Source organism: Pristiophorus japonicus, unplaced genomic scaffold (assembly GCF_044704955.1).
Source record: "Pristiophorus japonicus isolate sPriJap1 unplaced genomic scaffold, sPriJap1.hap1 HAP1_SCAFFOLD_29, whole genome shotgun sequence".
Classification (NCBI taxonomy): Eukaryota; Metazoa; Chordata; class Chondrichthyes; family Pristiophoridae; genus Pristiophorus; species Pristiophorus japonicus.
Genome location: NW_027252668.1, coordinates 6,205,480 through 6,224,351, shown reverse-complemented (window position 1 = coordinate 6,224,351; position 18,872 = coordinate 6,205,480). Strand labels below are relative to the sequence as shown.

The following is an 18,872-nucleotide window of genomic DNA, read 5'->3' as shown; positions in this document are numbered from 1 at the left end:
AAATTTAAACAGGCACAGAGACACCTCAAATCGCTGGAGAAATACCACCAACGATGTCTCCGCAAGATCCTGCAAATCCCCTGGGAGGACCGACGCACCAACATCAGTGTTCTTGATCAGGCCAACATCCCCAGCATTGAAGCACTGACCGCACTCGACCAGCTCCGCTGGGCAGGCCACATCGTCTGCATGTCCGACACAACACTCCCAAAGCAAGCGCTCTACTCGGAGCTCCTTCACGGCAAGCGAGCCCCAGGTGGGCAGAGGAAACATTACATGGACACCCTCAAAGCCTCCCTGATAAAATGCAACATCCCCACTGACAGCTGGGAGTCCCTGGCCAAAGACCGCCCTAAGTGGAGGAAGTGCATTGGGGAGGGCACTGAGCACCTCGAGTCTTGTCACCGAGAGCGTGCAGAAATCGAGTGCAGGCAGCGGAAGGAGCGTGCGGCAAACCTGTCCCACCCTCCCCTTCCCTCAACCTCTGTCTGTCCCACCTGTGACAGTGGTTCTCGTATTGGACTGTTCAGTCACCTGAGAACTCATTTTTAGAATGGAAGCGAGTCTTCCTCGATTCCGAGGGATTGCCTAGGATGATGATGAAACAGGCACAGTGACACTGCCCCTTTAAACAAACACAGAGCCTTAAACTTTGAAGAGAGCCTGCCCCTTTAAGGAGCGCGCCCGATATTTTTCAGATTGATTGATTGGAGCCAAGCCCCGCCCCCGCTTGGCGCGGAGCAGCGCGCGCTGGGTGGGCGAATGGCCCGCGCGGCCTCGCCATTGGCTGCGGGCTGAGTGGCGGCGCGCGGGCGGGTTGGCGGCGAGCTCCGCTCGCGGCCCGGAATGTTCGGAGAGCCGCAGCGGGTGAGGCGGGGACTTGTGCGCAGGCGCGGGGCCAGCCCATTGTGGAGCTTGTCCGCAGGCGGGCGGCCGGACGTTTCGCAGCCGCAGCGGAGGAGGGAGGAACGGCCCGGGGCGCACCCAGGCTCCCTGCGGACTCACACACTCACTGACACCGCGGGCGGTGTGCCGGGGGAGGGAGGAGCGGCTCTCTGCGGACTCGCACACTCACTGACACCGCGGGCGGCGGCTGCAGGGGAGCTTCGGGCAGGGCCGGGCCTCGGTTACTGGCGGTGGGAGAGAAATGGCGGTTGCTGGGGAGTTCTGCCGCCATCTTTGTGCTGCACGGGGCTTCCTGCTCGTTGCAGGGAGTGAGAGGGGTGGGGCTTGTTCTGACGTCATATTACGGCCCATTGTCCAACTGCAGGGCAGAGAGCATGCGCGGCGGCCATCTTGGTGCAGGGAGTCCGTCAAGTACAGGATGGTGACCAGTGACATGAATCAAGCTGCAATAGCTGGGGTGGTTCTCCTTGGAGCAGTAACGGTGCAGGGCAGTTTTTACAGAGGTGGTTACAATCAGGAAGGCTTTCGATTGAGTCAGGGAACAGAGTGGTTCTGCTCACAGAATCAGAGAATGGTTACAGCACGGAAGCTCATTCGGCCCATCGAGCCCATGCCAGCTCCCAGCGAGCCCCCTTTCCCCCTCGCCAATCGCCTTAAATCTGTGGTTTCTGGACCCTTCTGCCAATGGGAACAGTTTCTCTCTGTCTACTCTGTCCAGACCCCTCATGATGATGAACGCTTCTATCAAATCTCCTCTCAACCATCTCTGCTCCAAGGCGAACAGCTCCAGTTTCTCCAGTCTATCCACGTAACTGAAGTCCCTCCTCTCGTGAATCATTCTTGTAAATCTTTACTGCACCCTCTTGAAGGCCTTCACATCCTAAAGTGCGGTGCCCAGAATTGGACACAGTACTCCAGTTGAGGCTGAACCAGTGTTTTATAAAGGTTCATTATAGAAACATAGAAAATAGGTACAGGAGTAGGCCATTCGGCCCTTCGAGCCTGCACCGCCATTCAATAAGATCATGGCTGATCATTCCCTCAGTATCCCTTTCCTGCTTGATCTCCATACCCCTTGATATCTTTAGCTGTAAGGGCCATATCTAACTCCCTCTTGAATACATCCAATGAACTGGCATCAACAACTCTATGTGGGAGAATTCCACAGGTTAACAACTCTCTGAGTGAAGAAGTTTCTCCTCATCTCAGTCCTAAATGACCTACCCCTTATCCTAAGACTATGTCCCCTAGTTCTGGACTTCCCCAACGTCGGGAACATTCTTCCTGCATCTAACCTGTCCAGTCCCGTCAGAATATTATACGTTTCTTTGAGATCCCTCTCATCCTTCTAAACTCCAGTTAATAAAGACCCAGTTGATCCAGTCTCTCCTCATATAACATTCTTTGCTTTTGTACTCAGCGCATCTGTGATAACCAGGATTCTGTAAGCTTTTTTAACTGCTTTCTCAACCTGTCCTGCCATCTTCAGCGATTTATGCACATATACCCACAGGTCTCACTGTTCATGCACACCCCTTTCGGATTGTACCCTTTAGTTTATATGGTCTCTCCTCATTCATTTAATCATGCTTCTGTAATTTTATTTCTTAACTCAGGTTCACGGCCTCATTTTATTTCTTCCTCTGTGTCCCTCAGCTTAATCTGGCAGCGTAATGTTGGCCAGTGGTGACTGATTGCACTGGGAACCAACAGGAAGAGAGCTCAGAGGCTGGTGAGCTCAGGGATCAGCAAGTTCTGAAACCAATCGTGGTGCTTGAGGGTTGGATCCTGGGTCGGCCTCTCAGGTGAGTCATTGTGAGCCCCTGTAAAACAATTTATCTTTTAAAAGTTAAATCCAGATTTCTTTTGTCAAAAAAACAGTTTAACATTTGTCAGTATTTTGTTTCCCTGGTGTTCCTATTCTGTGTTTCAGACACTTTAGTGTCAAGTGGACTAGGTGTTTAAAGATCATTCAATTCTCTCTTTCCATGTTGCTGTTAGTTAAAGGTCCAGAGATTGATTTCTGCTCATTAGCATTTGTTGTAGTTAAAGTAACATCCTTCCTGTTGGTAGTGAGTCACATTCTGAGCTGGGTGAGATGGCAGATGCCATCAGCCTTTAAAATACTTATCGTCTTGTTCAAATTTCTCCAGGGCCTCGGCCTTCCCTATCTCTGTAACCTCCTCCAGCCCACCAACTCTCTTAATAGGCTGGGCTTGTTTTCTTTGGAACAGAGGAGGCAGAGTGGATTGCTTAATAAAGTATATAAAATTATGAGCGGTCTCGATAGAGTGGATAGGAAGGACCGATTTCCCTTTGCAGAGGGGTCAACAACCAGGGGGCATAGACTGGTAGCAGGTTTAGAGGCGATTTGAGGGGACATTTCTTCACCCAAAGGATAGTAGGGATCTGGAACTCACTGTCTGAAAGTGTGGTAGAGCAGAAACCCTCACCACCTTTAAAAGGTACTTGGATGTGCACTTGAAGCGCTACGGACCAAGAGCTGGAAAGTGGGATTAGGCTGGCTGAAGCTTGGGCAGGTGGAAAGGTTATCAATAGAAGAACATTTTTGTGCTGGTGATCATAAGAAATAGGAGCAGGAGTAGGGCATTTGGCCCCTTGAGCCTGCTGCTGCATTCAATCAGATCATGGCTGATCTTATCCTGGCCTCAACTCCACTTCCCCACCTGCTCTCATAACCCTTGACTCCCTTATCATTCAAAAATCTGTCTATCTCCACCTTAATTATATTCAGTGATCAAGCCGCCACAGCTCCTTGGAGTAGAAAATTCCGAAGATTCACGATCTTCTGAGAAGAAATTCCTCCTCATTTCTGTCTTAAATGGGCGACCCCTTATTCTAAAACGATGCCCCCAGCTCTAGATTCCCCCATGAGGAGAAACATCCTCTCTGCATCTACCCTGTCCAGCCCCCTCAGAATCGTATGTTTCAATAAGATCACCTCTCATTCTTCTCAACTCCAATGAGTGTAGGCACAACCTGCTCAACCTCTCTTCATGCAACAACCCCTTCATTTCAGGAATCAACCTCGTGAACCTTCTGAACTGTCTCCAATGCAAGTATACCCTTCCTTAAATAAGGAGACCAAAACTGTACGCAGTACTCCAGGTGTGGTCTTGCCAACGCCCTACACAGTTGGAGCAGGACTTCCCTACGTTTATACTCTATATTCCCCTTGCAATAAAGGCCAACATTCCATTTGCCTTCCTGGTTACTTGCTGTACCTGCACGCTAACCTTTTGTGTTTCATGTACAAGGACCCCCAGATCCCTCTTCAGTCTCCCAGATCGCAATTCAGTTAGATTTAGGGTAGTTATGGAAAAAGACAAAGATAGACCTGGAATAAAAAGTTCTCAACTGGGGGAAAAGCTAATTTTACAATGCTGAGATGTGATTTAGCCAAAGTGGACTGGAAGCAGCTACTGGAAGATACATCAGTGTCAGAGCAGTGGCAGGCATTCAAGGAGGAGATTGAGGGTTCAGAGCAAGTATGTTCCCTTAAAGAAATGTGCGCCTAATAAATCTAGAGCCCCCTGGATGTCAACAGAAGAAATAGGAGCATCGACCTCAACTCCATTTTCCCGTCTGATCTCCATATCCCTTGTTTCTCCCAGAGTCCAAACATCCATCTATCTCAGCCTTGAATATATTCAGAGACTCAGCATCCACAGCCCTCTGGGACAGAGAAGTTCAAAGATTCACACACCTCTGAGTGAAAAAATTCCTCCTCATCTCAGTCTTAAATGGCCTACCCCTTATCCTGAAACTGTTCCCCCTGATCTTAGACACTCCAGCCAGAGGAATCAATCTCTCAGCATCTGCCCTGTCAATCCCCTTCAGAATCTGAAATGTTTCAATGAGATCACCTCTCATTCTTCTAAACTCGAGTGTGTAGGGCCATTCTGCACAATCTCTCATCATAACACAGCCCTCTCATCCCAGGAATCAAACTAGTCAACCTTTGTTGCACCGTCTCCAAGGCAAGTATATCCTTCCTTCGAAAAAACTGTGCTCAGTACTCCAAGTGTAGTCTCACTTGAGGCCTTGTACAATTGTAGCAAGACATCCTTACTCTTGTACTCCAACCCCCTTGCAATAAAGGACAACATAGAAACATAGAAAATAGGTGCAGGAGTAGGCCATTCGGCCCTTTGAACCTGCACCACCATTCAATATGATCATGGCTGATCATGCAACTTCAGTACCCCATTCCTGCTTTCTCTCCATACCCCTTGATCCCTTTAGCCGTAAGGCCCACATCTAACTCCCTTTTGCATATATCGAACGAACTGGCCTCAACAACTTTCTGTGGTAGAGAATTCCACAGGTTCACAATTCTCTGAGTGAAGAAGTTTCTCCTCATCTCGGTCCTAAATGGTTTACCCCTTATCCTTAGACTGTGACCCCTGGTTCTGGACTTCCCCAACATCGGGAACATTCTTCCTGCAACGAACCTGTCCAATCCCATCAGAATTTTATATGTTTCAATGAGATCCCCTCTCATTCTTCTAAATTCCAGTGAATATAAGCCTAGTCTTACATAAGAATTAGGAACAGGAGTAGGCCATCTAGCCCCTCGAGCCTGCTCTGCCATTCAACAAGATCATGGCTGATCTGGCCGTGGACTCAGCTCCACTTACCTGCCCGCTCCCCGCAATCCTTAATTTTCTTATCGGTTAAAAATCTATCTATCTGTGACTTGAATACATTCAATGAGCTAGCCTCAACTGCTTCCTTGGGCAAAGAATTCCACAGATTCACAACCCTCTGGGAGAAGAATTTCCTTCTCAACACGGTTTTAAATTGGATCCCCCGTATTTTGAGGCTGTGCCCTCTAGTTCTAGTCTCCCCGACCAGTGGAAACAACCTCTCTGCCTCTATCTTGTCTATCCCTTCCATTATTTTCAATGTTTCTATAAGATCACCCCTCATCCTTCTGAACTCCAATGAGGAAAGACCCAGTCTACTCAATCTATCATCATAAGGTAACCCCCTCATCTCCTGAATCAACCTAGTGAATCGTCTCTGTACCCCTTCCAAAGCTAGTATATCCTTCCTCAAGCAAGGTGACCAAAACTGCACACACTACTCCAGGTGCGGCCTCACCAATACCCTATACAGTTGCAGAAGGACCTCCCTGCTTTTGTACTCCATCCCTCTCGCAATGAAGGCCAACATTCCATTCACCTTCCTGCTGCACCTGCAAACTAACCTTTTGAGATTCGTACACAAGGACCCCCAAGTCCATCTGCACCGCAGCATGTTGTAATTTCTCCTCATTCAAATAATATTCCCTTTTACTGTTTTTTTTTCCCAAGCTGGATGACCTCACACTTTCTGACATTGCATTCCATCTGCCAAACCTTAGCCCATTCGCTTAACCTATCTAAATCTCTTTGCAGCCTCTCTGTGTCCTCTACACAACCTGCTTTCCCACTAATCTTTGTGTCATCTGCAAATTTTGTTACACTACAGTCTGTCCCCTCTTCCAGGTCATCTGTGTATATTGTAAACAGTTGTGGTCCCAGCACCGTTCCCTGTGGCACACCACTAACCACTGATTTCCAACCCAAAAAGGACCCATTTATCCCGACTCTCTGCTTTCTGTTAGCCAGCCAATTCTCTATCCATGCTAATACATTTCCTCTGACTCCGTGTACCTTTATCTTCTGTAGTAACATTTTGTGTTGCACCTTATCGAATGCCTTTTGAAAATCCAAATAAACCACATCCATCGGTACACCTCTATCCACCATGCTCGTTATATCCTGAAAGAATTCCAGTAAATTAGTTAAACATGATTTCCCGTTCATGAATCCATGCTGCGTCTGCTTGATTGTACTATTCCTATCTAGATGTCCCGTTATTTCTTCCTTAATGATAGTTTCAAGCATTTTCCCCACTACAGATGTTAAACTATCGGGCCTATAGTTACCTGCCTTTTGTCTGCCCCCTTTTTTAAACAGAGGCGTTACATTAGCTGCTTTCCAATCCACTGGTACCTCCCCAGAGTCCAGAGAATTTTGGTAGATTTTAACGAATGCATCTGCTATAACTTCCGCCATCTTTTTTAATACCCTGGGATGCATTTCATCAGGACCAGGGGATTTGTCTATCTTGAGTCCCATTAGCCTGTCCAGTACTACCCTCCTAGTGATAGTGATTGTCTCAAGGTCCTCCCTTCCCACATTCCTGTGACTAGCAATTTTTGGCATGGTTTTTGTGTCTTCCACTGTGAAGACCGAGGCAAAATATTTGTTTAAGGTCTCAGCCATTTCCACATTTCCCATTATTAAATCCCACTTCTCATCTTCTAAGGGACCAACATTTACTTTAGTCACTCTTTTCCGTTTTATATATCTGTAAAAGCTTTTACTATCCGTTTTTATGTTTTGCGCAAGTTTACCTTCGTAATCTATCTTTCCTTTCTTTATTGCTTTCTTAGTCATTCTTTGCTGTCGTTTAAAATTTTCCCAATCTTCTATTTTCCCACTAACCTTGGCCACCTTATACGCATTGGTTTTTGATTTGATACTCCCCTTTATTTCCTTGGTTATCCACGGCTGGTTATCCCTTCTTTTTCATTGGAATATATTTTTGTTGAGCACTATGAAAGAGCTCCTTAAAAGTCCTCCACTGTTCGTCAATTGTGCCACCGTTTAGTCTGTGTTTCCAGTCTACTTTAGCCAACTCTGCCCTCATCCCACTGTAGTCCCCTTTGTTTAAGCATCGTACGCTCGTTTGAGACACTACTTCCTCACCCTCAATCTGTATTACAAATTCAACCATACTGTGATCACTCATTCCGAGAAGATCTTTTATTAGGAGATCGTTTATTATTCCTGTCTCATTACACAGGACCAGATCTAAGATAGCTTACTCCCTTGTAGGTTCTGTAACATACTGTTCGAAGAAACAATCCCGTATGCATTCTATGAATTCCTCCTCCAGGCTACCCCTTCATCTGTCAGTCCTGCCATCCTGGGAATCAGTCTGGTGAACCTTTGCTGCACTCCCTCAATAGCAAAAATGCCCTTTAGGAGATTAGGAGACCAAAACTGTACACAATATTCAAGGTAAGGCCTCACCAAGGCCCTGTCCAACTGCAGTAAGACCTCCCTGCTCCTATACTCAAATCCTCTCGCTATGAAGGCCAACATGCCATTTTCCGCCTTCACCACCTGCCAACTTTCAATGACTGATGTACCATGACACCCAGGTCTCATTACACCTCCCCTTTTCCTAATCTGTCACCATTCAGATACTAGTCTGCCTTCCTGTTTTTGCCACCAAGGTGAATAACCTCACATTTATCCACATTATACTTCATCTGCCATACATTTACCCACTCACCTAACCTGTCCATGTCACCCTGAAGCCTCTTAGCATCCTCCTCACAGCTCACACTGCCACCCAGCTTCGTGTCATTTGCAAACTTGGAGATATATTCAATTCCTTTGTCTAAATCATTAAATATATTGTAAAGAGCTGGGGTCCCAGCACTGAACCTTGCGGTACCCCACTAGTCACTGCTTTCCATTCTGAAAAGGACCCGTTTGTTCCTACTCTTTGTTTCCTCTCTGCCAACCAGTTCTCTATCCACCTTACCCCCAATATTATATGCTTTAATTTCACACACTAATCTCTTGTGTGAGACTTGTCAAAAGCCTTTTGAAATCCAAATACACCACATCCACTGGTTCTCCCTTGTCCACTCCACTGGTTACATCCTGAAAAAATTCTAGAAGATTTGTCAAGCATGATTTCCCTTTCATAAATCCATGCTGACTTGGACCGATCCTGTCACTGCTTTCCAAATGCGCTGCTATTACATCGTTAATAATTGATTCCAACATTTTCCCCATGACCAATGTCAGACTAACCGGTCTATAATTCCCTGTTTTCTCTCTCCCTCCTTTTTTTTTTATAAAGTGGAGTTACATTAGCTACCCTCCAATCCATAGGAACTGATTCAGAGTCTATAGAATGTTGGAAAATGACCACCAATGCATCCACTATTTCTTGGGCCACTTCCTTAAGTACTCTGGGATACAGACTATCAGGCCTTGGGGATTTATCGGCCTTCAATCCCATCAATTTTCCTAACATGCCATTTGCCTTCCTTTTTGCTTGCTGTTCCTGCTTTCTGTGTTTCTTGTAAAAGGACACCCAAATCTCTCTGAACACCAACATTTAAAAGTTTCTCACCATTTAAAAGATATTCTGTTCTTCTGTTCTTCCTACCTCACATTTCCCAACATAATACTCCATCTGCCACCTTCCTGCCCACTCACATAGTCTATCTATATCTCTTTGCAGACTCTTGTGTTCTCCTCATAGCTTATTGTCCCACTGAATTTTGTATCATCAGCAAACTTAGATACATTACACTCGGTCTCTTCATCTAGATCATTAATGTAGATTTGTTCGAAGATGAGGCCCCAGCACTGATCCTTGTGGCACCCCACTAGTTACAGCCTGCCGACCTGCAAAGGACCCGTTTATCCCTACTCTTTGCTTTCTGTCCGTTAACCAATCCTCCAATCCCATGAGCCCTCATCTTGTGCAATAACCTTTTATGTGGCACCTTATCGAATGCCTTTTGGAAATCCAAATATCCTACACCCACTGGTTCCCCTTTATCTGCCCTGCTAGTTACATCCTCAAAAAAACTCTAATAAATTTGTCAAACATGATTTCCCTTTCATGAAAACCATGTTGCCTCTGCCTAATCATGTTATGATTTTCTAAGTGCCCTGATACCACTTCCTTAACAATGGCTTCCAGTAATTTCCAGATGACTGCTTTCAGGCAAACTGGCCTGCAGTTCCCTGTTTTCTCTTTCACTCCTTTCTTGAATAGTGGTGTTATATTTGCTACCTTCCAATTCGCTGGGACTGTTCTCGAATCGAGGGAATTTTGGAAGATCAAAACTAATGCATCCACTATCTCTGCAGCTATCCCTTTTAGAACCCTAGGATGTAGGCCGTCAGGTCCAGGGGACTTGTCGGCTTTTAGTCGCATTAGTTTCTCAAGTACTTTTTCTCTACTTATATTAATTAAATTAAGTTCCTCACCTTCATTCTAGTGAGGAGGAAAGAGCATAAGAGCAAAGGTAGCCATCCGTGGCTCACTAAAGAAATAAAGAACGGTATCCAATTTAAAAACAAGGGCGTACAATGTGGCCAAAACTAATGGGAGGACAGAAGATTGGGAAGTGTTTAAAAGCCAACAAAGAATAACTAAAAAAATGATTAAGAAAGGGAAGATAGACTATGAAAGTAAACTAGAACAAAATATAAAAACAGATAGCAAGAGTTTCTGTAGGTATATAAAAAGGAAAAGAGTGGCTAGAGTAAATGTTGGTCCATTAGAGGACGAGACCGGGGAATTAGTAATGGGGAACATGGAGATGGCAGAAACTCTGAACAAATATTTTGTATTAGTCTTTATAATAGAGGACATTAATAATATTCCAACAGTGGATAGTCAAGGGGTTATAGTGGGGGAGGAACTTAACACAATCACAATCACTCAGGAGGTGGTATGCAGTAAGATAATGGGATTAAAGCAGATAAATCCCCTGGACCTGGTGGCTTGCATCCTAGGGTCTTAAGAGAAGTATCAGCAGGGATTGTGGATGCATTGGTTGTAATTTTCCAAAATTCCCTAGATTCTGGGGAGGTCCCAGCAGATTGGAAAACTGCAAATGTAATGCCCCTATTTTTTAAAAAAAAGGAGGCAGACAAAAAGCAGGAAACTATAGACCAGTTAGCCTAACATATGTGGTTGGGATGATGTTGGAGTCCATTATTCAAGAAGCAGTAGCAGGACATTTGGAAAAACAAAATTCGGTCAGGCAGAGTCAGCATGGATTTATGAAGGGGAAGTCATGTTTGACAAATTTGCTGGAATTCTTTTGAGGATGTAACGAACAGGGTGGATAAAGGGGAACCAGTGGATGTGGTGTATTTGGACTTCCAGAAGGCATTTGACAAGGTGCCACATAAAAGGTTACTACACAAGATAAAAGTTCACGGGGTTGGTGGTAATTATTAGCATGGATAGAGGATTGGCTAACTAACAGAAAACAGAGAGTCGGGATAAATGGTTCATTCTCAGATTGGCAATCAGTAACCAGTGGGATGCCACAGGGATCAGTGCTGGGACCCCAAACTATTTACAATCTATATTAACGACTTGGATGAAGGGATCGAGTGTAACATAGTCAAGTTTTCTGACAATACAAAGATGGGAGGAAAAGCAATGTGTGAGAAGGACACAAAAAATCTGTGAAAAGACATAGGCTAAGTGAGTGGGCAAAATTTGGCAGACGTAGTATAATGTTGGAAAGTGTGAGATCATGCACTTTAGCAGGAAAAATCAAAGAGCAAGTTATTATTTAAATGCAGAAAGATTGCAAAGTGCTGCAGTACAGCGGGATCTGGGGGTACTTGTGCATGAAAGTTTGCAAAGTGCTGCAGATATAGTAAGTGATCAGGAAGACCAATGGAATCTTGGCCTTTATTGCAAAGGGGATGGCGTATAAAAGCAGGGAAGTCTTGCTTCAGTTGTACAGGATATCGGTGAGGCCGCACCAGGAATATTGCGTGCAGTTTTGGTTTCCATATTTACGAAAGGATATATCTGCTTTGGAGACAGTTCAGAGAAGGTTCACAAGGTTGATTCCAGAGATGAGGGGGTTGACTTCTGAGGAAAGGTTGAGTAGCTGGGCCTCTACTCATTGGAGTTCAGAAGAATGAGAGGTGATCTTATCAAAACGTATAAGATTATGAGGGGGCTTGACAAGATGGATGCAGAAAGGATATTTCCACTGATGGGGGAGACTAGAACTAGGGGGCATAATCTAAGAATAAGGGGCCGCCCATTTAAAACTGAGATGAGGAGAAATTTCTTCTCTGAGGGTTGTGGATCTGTGGAATTCGCTGCCTCAGAGAGCTGCGTAAGCTGGGACATTGAATAAATTTAACTCAGAAATAGACAGTTTCTTAATGAGGGAGAATGGGTAGGGAAGTGGACCTGAGCCACGATCATATTAAATGGCGGAGCAGGCTCGAAGGGCCGTATGGCCAATCCTCCTTTTTATTATGTTCTTATATTCATTTGACCCGAGGTTCCCCACCATTTTAGGTATGTTTTGTACGTCTTCTACTGTGAAGATAGATACAAAATATTTCTCCTGTCTCAGCCTCTAACGGACCAATGTTTACTTTTTCTACTCTCTTCCTCTTTATATACTTATAGAAGCTCTTGCAATCTGTTTTTATATTTCTGCCTAGTTTTCTCTCATTCTATTTTTTCCCGTTTTAACAATTTTTTGGTGACCCTTTCCTGTTTCTGAAACTCCCAATCCTCAGGCTTAATACTATTCTTCTTGGAATCCAATTCTATCCTTAACTTCTTTAGTTAGCCACGGATAGATCACTTTTCCTGTGGAGTTTTTGTTTCTATATGGAATGTATTTTTGTTGAGAATTAAGAAATATTTATTTAAATGCTAGCCACTGCTTATCTACCGCCATACCTTTTAATCTATTTTTCCAACTCCCGCTTCATATCTATGTAGTTGGCTTTATTTAAGTTTAAGACTCCAGTTTCAGACTTGGGCAAGTCACTGTCAAACGTAAGGGGCATACAGGATAGGATAAAGCAATCCAGACAACCTTATGACAGATACCGAGCGCTCAATACTGCAGAACCCCTCGAGGAGTATAAAAAGTACAGGGGTGAAATTAGGAAAGCAAAGAGAGGGCATGAAAAAATATTGGCAAGTAAAATCAAGGCAAACCCAAAGATGTTTTATAAATACATTAAGAGCAAGAGGATAACTAAAGAAAGAGTAGGGCCTATTCGGGACCATAAAGCAAACCTATGTGTGGAGGCGGAAGACGTGGGTATGGTTTGTAATGAATACTTTGTATCTGCTTTCACAAAAGAGAGGGACGATGTGAACATTGCAATCAGGAACGATGAGTGTGAAATATTAGATGAAATAAACATAATGAGAGAGGAAGTATTAAGGGGTTGAACATCTTTGAAAGTGGATAAATCCCTAGGCCCAGATGAAATGTATCCCAGGCTGTTAAGAGAAGAAAAAGAGCAGAGGCTCTGCCCATCATTTTCCTCTCTGGCTACAGGTGTGGTGCCGGAGGACAGGAGGACTGCTAACAATGTACCATTGTTTAAAAGGGGAGAAAGGGATAGACCGAGTAATTACAGACCAGTCAGCCTAACATTGGTGGTGGGAAAATTATTGGAAAAAATTCTGACGGACAGGATAAATCTTCACTTAGAAAGTCACAGATTAATCAAGGACAGTCAGCATGGATTTGTTAAGGGAAGGTTGTGTCTGATCAAATTGATTGAATTTTTGAGGCGGTAACAAGGAGGGTTGATGATGGTAGTGTGTTTGATGTAGTCCACATGGATTTAAGTCTTTTGATAAGGTCCCACATGACAGACTGGTCATAAAAGTAAAAGCCCATTGGATCCACGGCAAAGTGGGAAGTTGGATCCAAAATTAGCTCTGAGGAGGGAAGCAAAGGGTAATGGTTGATGTGTGTTTTTGTGACCCCTGTGGGGTTCCGCAGGCCTCAGAACATGGTCCCTTGCGTTTTGTTGTATATAATCAATGATTTGGACTTGAATGTAGGGGGTACAATTAAGAAGTTTGCAGATGATATGAAAATTGGCCGTGTGGTTGATAATGAAGAAGAAAGCTGCAGTCTGCAGGAAGATATCAATGTACTGGTCAGGTGGGCAGTGAAATGGCAATTACATTCAATCCGCATAAATGTTAACTAATGCATTTAGGAAGGGTTAACAAGGCAAGAGAATATACTATAAATGGTAGGATACTGGGAAGTGTAGAGGAACAAAGGGACCTTGGAGTGCAGGTCCACAGATCCCTGAAGGTAGCAGGCCAGGTAGATAAGGTGGTTAAGAAGGCATATGGGATACTTGTCTTTATTAGTCGAGGCATAGAATATAAGAGCAGAGAGGTTATGCTTCAACTATATAAAACACTAGTTAGGCCACAGCTAGAATACTGCGTGCAGTTCTGGTCACCACATTACAGGAAAGATGTGATTGCACTAAAGAGGGCATAGAGGAGATTTACGAGGATGTTGCTAGGACTGGATAATTTTAGCTATGAGGAAAGATTGGATACGCTGGGGTTGTTTTCTTTTGACCAGAGGAGGCTAAGGGGAGACCTAATTGAGATGTATAAAATTATGAAGGGCCTAGATAGGGTGGCTAGGAAGAACCTATTTCCCTTAGCAGAGGGGTCAATAACTAGGGGACAAAGATTTAAAGTAATTAGTAGAAGGTTCAGAGGGGATTTGAGGAGTCATATTTTCATGCAGAGGGTGGTGGGTGTCTGGAACTCACTGCCTGAAAGGGTGGTGGAGGCAGAAACCTTCATAGCATTTAAAACGTACTTGGATATGCATTTAAAGTGGCATTAGGAAAAGGGAAGGTGCAACGAGACCTGGGTGTCATGGTACATCAGTCATTGAAGGTTGGCATGCAGGTACAGCAGGCGGTTAAGAAAGCAAATGGCATGTTGGCCTTCATAGCGAGGGGATTTGAGTACAGGGGCAGGGAGGTGTTGCTACAGTTGTACAGGGCCTTGGTGAGGCCACACCTGGAGTATTGTGTACAGTTTTGGTCTCCTAACTTGAGGAAGGACATACTTGCTGTTGAGGGAGTGCAGCGAAGATTCACCAGACTGATTCCCGGGATGGTGGGACTGACCTATCAAGAAAGACTGAATCAACTGGGCTTGTATTCACTGGAGTTCAGAAGAGTGAGAGGGGACCTCATAGAAACGTTTAAAATTCTGACGGGTTTGGACAGGTTGGATGCAGGAAGAATGTTCCCAATGTTGGGGAAGTCCAGAACCAGGGGTCACAGTCTAAGGATAAGGGGTAAGCCATTTAGGACCGAGATAAGGAGAAACTTCTTCACCCAGAGAGTGGTGAACCTGTGGAATTCTCTACCACAGGAAGTAGTTGAGGCCAATTCACTAAATATATTCAAAAGGGAGTTAGATGAAGTCCTTACTACTCGGGGGATCAAGGGGTATGGCGTGAAAGCAGGAAGTGGGTACTGAAGTTTCATGTTCAGCCATGAACTCGTTGAATGGCGGTGCAGGCTAGAAGGGCTGAATGGCCTGCTCCTGCACCTATTTTCTATGTTTCTATGTTTCTATAACCGACAAGGCTGTGGACCAAGAGCTGAAAAGTGGGATTAGGCTGGCACGGACACGATGGGCCGAATGGCCTCCTTCTGTGCTGTGAATGTCTAATATCCTGTACTTGCAGTGATGACCTGTAAATGACGAGGACAGGTTGCACAGACTAGGCTTGTATTCCCTTGAATATAGAAGATTAAAGGGTGATCTAATTGAGCTGTTTTAGATGATTAAAGGAGATGATAGGGTAGATAGAGAAACTATTTCCTCTGGTGAGGGAGTCTACAACAAGGGGACACAATCTTAAAATTAGAGTTAAACCATTCAGGGTGATGTCAGGAAGCACTTCCTCACACAAATGCTGAGAGGCTGTTTCTCGTGGCTCGAGAGTCTAGAACTAGGGGTCATAGTCTCAGGTCATAGTCTCAGGATAAGGGGTCGGCCATTTCGGACAGAGATAGGGAGAAATTTCTGCACTCAGAAGGTTGTGAATGTTGGGAATTCTCTACCCCAGAGGCCTGTGGATGCTGAGTCGTTGAGTATATTCAGGGCTGAGATAGAGAGCTGTTTGGACACTAAAGGGATCAAGGCATGCGGGGAAAGTGGAGCTGAAGTACAAGATCAGCCTTGATCTTATTGAATGGCGCAGCAGGCTCGAGGGGCCGTGTGGCCTACTCCTGCTCCTATTTCTTATGTTCTTGAAGGGTAGTGAAAAGTTGCAACTGTGTCCCATAAAACTGAGGCTGGGGCCAATTGAAAATTCCAACACTGAGATTGATCGATTCGTCTTAGGCAAGGGTATTAAGGTTGATGGAACTGAGGCAGGTAGACGGAGTTAAGCGACTGATCAGCCACGATCTAATTGAATGGTGGAACAGCTAAAGGGGCTGAATGGTGTTTTCCTTTTCCTATGTTCCTACTTACAGTGCTGACTTTTGTAAACTCCTTTTACAGGGGATTAGAAGGGGAGGATATGCAGAAGAGATTAAACCTGGGCCACTCCTGTCCATCTGCCTCAGTCACACTGGGCGTTGCTTTGACCCTCTGTAGTGGGGTATTTAAAATAAAACTCAACACCAGGTCTGGGTTCGAAGATCCAAGTCGTCTTTATTTTGTACCGGTGGGAAGCTGCCTGCTGGTTGTCTGGAGCCAGGCCTCTCCAATGATACAAAGTTCCAAGCAACCTTTTATTCACTTAATGATGCATGTCAGCCTCGAGCGCGGCCCCCTCCCTCCCCCACATGCTGTTTAATTGGCCCAAAGCCCACGTACACAATTGCTGCTTGACGAATTCCCTTTCGCGTCACACAATCAGTCGCCTATATCTCATACCAGATGGAGTTTTTCCAATGTGTCACTTTTGACCCCTTGCCCTGTGAGCTTCCTGTGGTTCAACAGTTTGGCCTCTTGTCATTGTCCTCCGGTTACACAGCTTGTAACAATTAATCATTCTGACATGTTATTTCCCTTTAAACATCTTTGGAAAGTTGACCACTACAAAATCCTATGTCAGCTCGTTTTAGTTCCGAGTTTCATTCTTAACCCTTTAATTATAACAGAGCTTGATAGCCCCCACTTCACCCACTGAGCCATTGGGAGGCGGGTCCAGTGACCCTGCTGGAAAATGCACGTGTGAGGCCTCAAATGAGGACAGTGGAATAACCTGTCAAGGTTCACACATGGAAATTGGGCACATGGGTCACATATTGGATAGAAACTGGTGAGTGTAGACCTGAACCCAGCCAGAATCAGCACCTTCAGGGGAGGAGAGGGAGAGGGAACCAGTGAGAGGAGAACTGAACCCAGTCAGAATTGTTGGTGACAACTGGAAGTGGGGGAGAAGCAGTTTAGAGATGTGCGATGTGCTTGGATTTCAACACAGGGAGGAGGGACATTTTATGGGACGGGGATTTACAATTTTGGAAGAGGAAAGAATGTTCGATGGAAACTACCTATGCCTATTCTGAATTTCTGTCCTGTACTTAGTGATGAGTTTTGAAAACTCCTTTTACAGGGTATCAGAAGGGGTGATTTGCAGACAGGAAACTCAAACCAAACGTCACGTCAAGATCTGACGGTGTCACTTGATTCATCAAGAACTGAATTTCATCGGCCTTTGAATGTGAAAGGATAATTGTTTGCCTGTTCTGCCTGTGGGAACAGATTTCAAACATCGGTATGACTGGGTAAGCACCGAGACACACACACACCCGAGTGAAAGCGTTCCAGTGCACTGACTGTGGAAAGAGCTTTAACTAGTTACACAGACTGACAAAACATCGCAGCATTCACAGCGGGGAGAAACTGTACACGTGTTCTATGTGTGAATGAGGCTTCAACTGATCATCCAACCTGGAGAGACACAAGGACACCCGCACCATGGAGAAACCGTGGAAATGTGGTGACTGCGGGAAGGGATTCATTATCCCATCACGGCTGGAAATTCATCGTCGTACTCACACCGGGGAGAGGCCGTTCACCTGCTCCGATTGTGGGAAGGGATTCACTGGGTCATCCAATCTTCTGAGACACCAGCGAGTTCACACTGGGGAGGGGCTATTCACTTGCTCTGAGTGTGGGATGGGATTCACTTGTTCATCCCACCTTGTAACACACCAGCGAGTTCACACGGGGGAGAGGCCGTTCACCTGCTCTGATTGTGGGAAGAGATTCACTTGTTCATCCCACCTTGTAACACACCAGCGAGTTCACACTGCGGAGTTGCTGTTCACCTGCTCCGAGTGTGGGAAGGGATTCACTCGGCCATCCATCCTGCTGGCACATCAGCGAATTCACACTGGGGAGAGGCCATTTACCTGCTCTGTGTGTGGGAAGGGATTCACTCGGTCATCCACCCTGCTGAGACACCAGCGAGTTCACACTGGGGAGAGGCCGTTCACCTGCTCTGAATGTGGGAAGAGATTCACTTATTCATCCCACCTTGTAACTCACCAGCGAGTTCACACTGGGGAGAGGCCATTCACCTGCTCTGAGTGCGGGAAGGGATTCACTCAGTCATCCCACCTGCTGAAACACCAGCAAGTTCACAAGTGACTGCAGGGTTTGGATTCTGCTGTTATTGCTACTGTTAATCACATTCTGATTAAATCGTGTTCATTCTGACAGTTGGGGTTTGTTTCTGTTGGTGTTACTAACCCCTGTAACTGGGCTGGAGTTGAATATTCTGGATATATTGCTGATTGTGTTCTTGGGGCTGCAGTGTCCCTTTAAGAACTGCTGTCTGTGATCTTTCTCCTTAATTCAGGGATTCTCATCAGAAATTAGTTTGCAATAAAATTATGAACTTTTACTTCAATCCTAAATTGATCTTTGGTACAAAATCTACAATACAGTATCAAAGTTTCCATTGAATAAAATCTCCAATTACAAAGAGCTTGCTGACAATTCTTACTGACTTGCACATTACACATAGTGGCCCCTCCATTATCCACCAGAAAGAAGGGGAATGGGAATTGGTGGCGAATCAGTGTCTCCAAATGTTGTCCCTCCCATCTGGTACTGCAATCCCCTCATTGAAACAGAAAATAGGAGCAGTAGTAGGCCATTCAGCCCTTCGAGTCTGCACCGCCATTCAATATGATCATGGCTGATCCTCTATCTCAACACCATATTCCCGCTTTTTCCCCATACCCCTTGATGCCCTTTGTTTCTAGAAATCTAGCTATCTCCCTCTTGAATATATTCAGTGACTTGGCCTCCACAGCCTT

At 45.2% G+C, this 18,872-nt stretch overlaps 2 protein-coding genes across 5 annotated transcripts in view; one reads left to right on the top strand and one right to left on the bottom strand.

Annotated features, from left to right (window-relative positions):
• Nucleotides 1-18,872, bottom strand: part of LOC139248263 (zinc finger protein 551-like) — a 359,795-nt gene that overhangs the window by 304,836 nt on the left and 36,087 nt on the right. The window lies entirely within an intron of this gene.
• Nucleotides 784-18,267, top strand: LOC139248266 (zinc finger protein 3-like). 4 transcript variants are annotated; one of them, XM_070872048.1, is made up of 3 exons: nt 784-867; nt 2,563-2,711; nt 17,159-18,267. In XM_070872048.1, the coding sequence occupies exon 3, from the start codon at nt 17,524-17,526 to the stop codon at nt 18,196-18,198; it is 675 nt and encodes a 224-aa protein (XP_070728149.1). In that variant the 5' UTR covers nt 784-867; nt 2,563-2,711; nt 17,159-17,523; the 3' UTR covers nt 18,199-18,267. The 4 variants fall into 4 exon arrangements, with proteins under 4 accessions (XP_070728149.1, XP_070728148.1, XP_070728147.1 ...); XM_070872047.1 differs by lacking the exon at nt 784-867 and adding an exon at nt 928-1,223; XM_070872046.1 differs by lacking the exon at nt 784-867 and adding an exon at nt 928-1,714.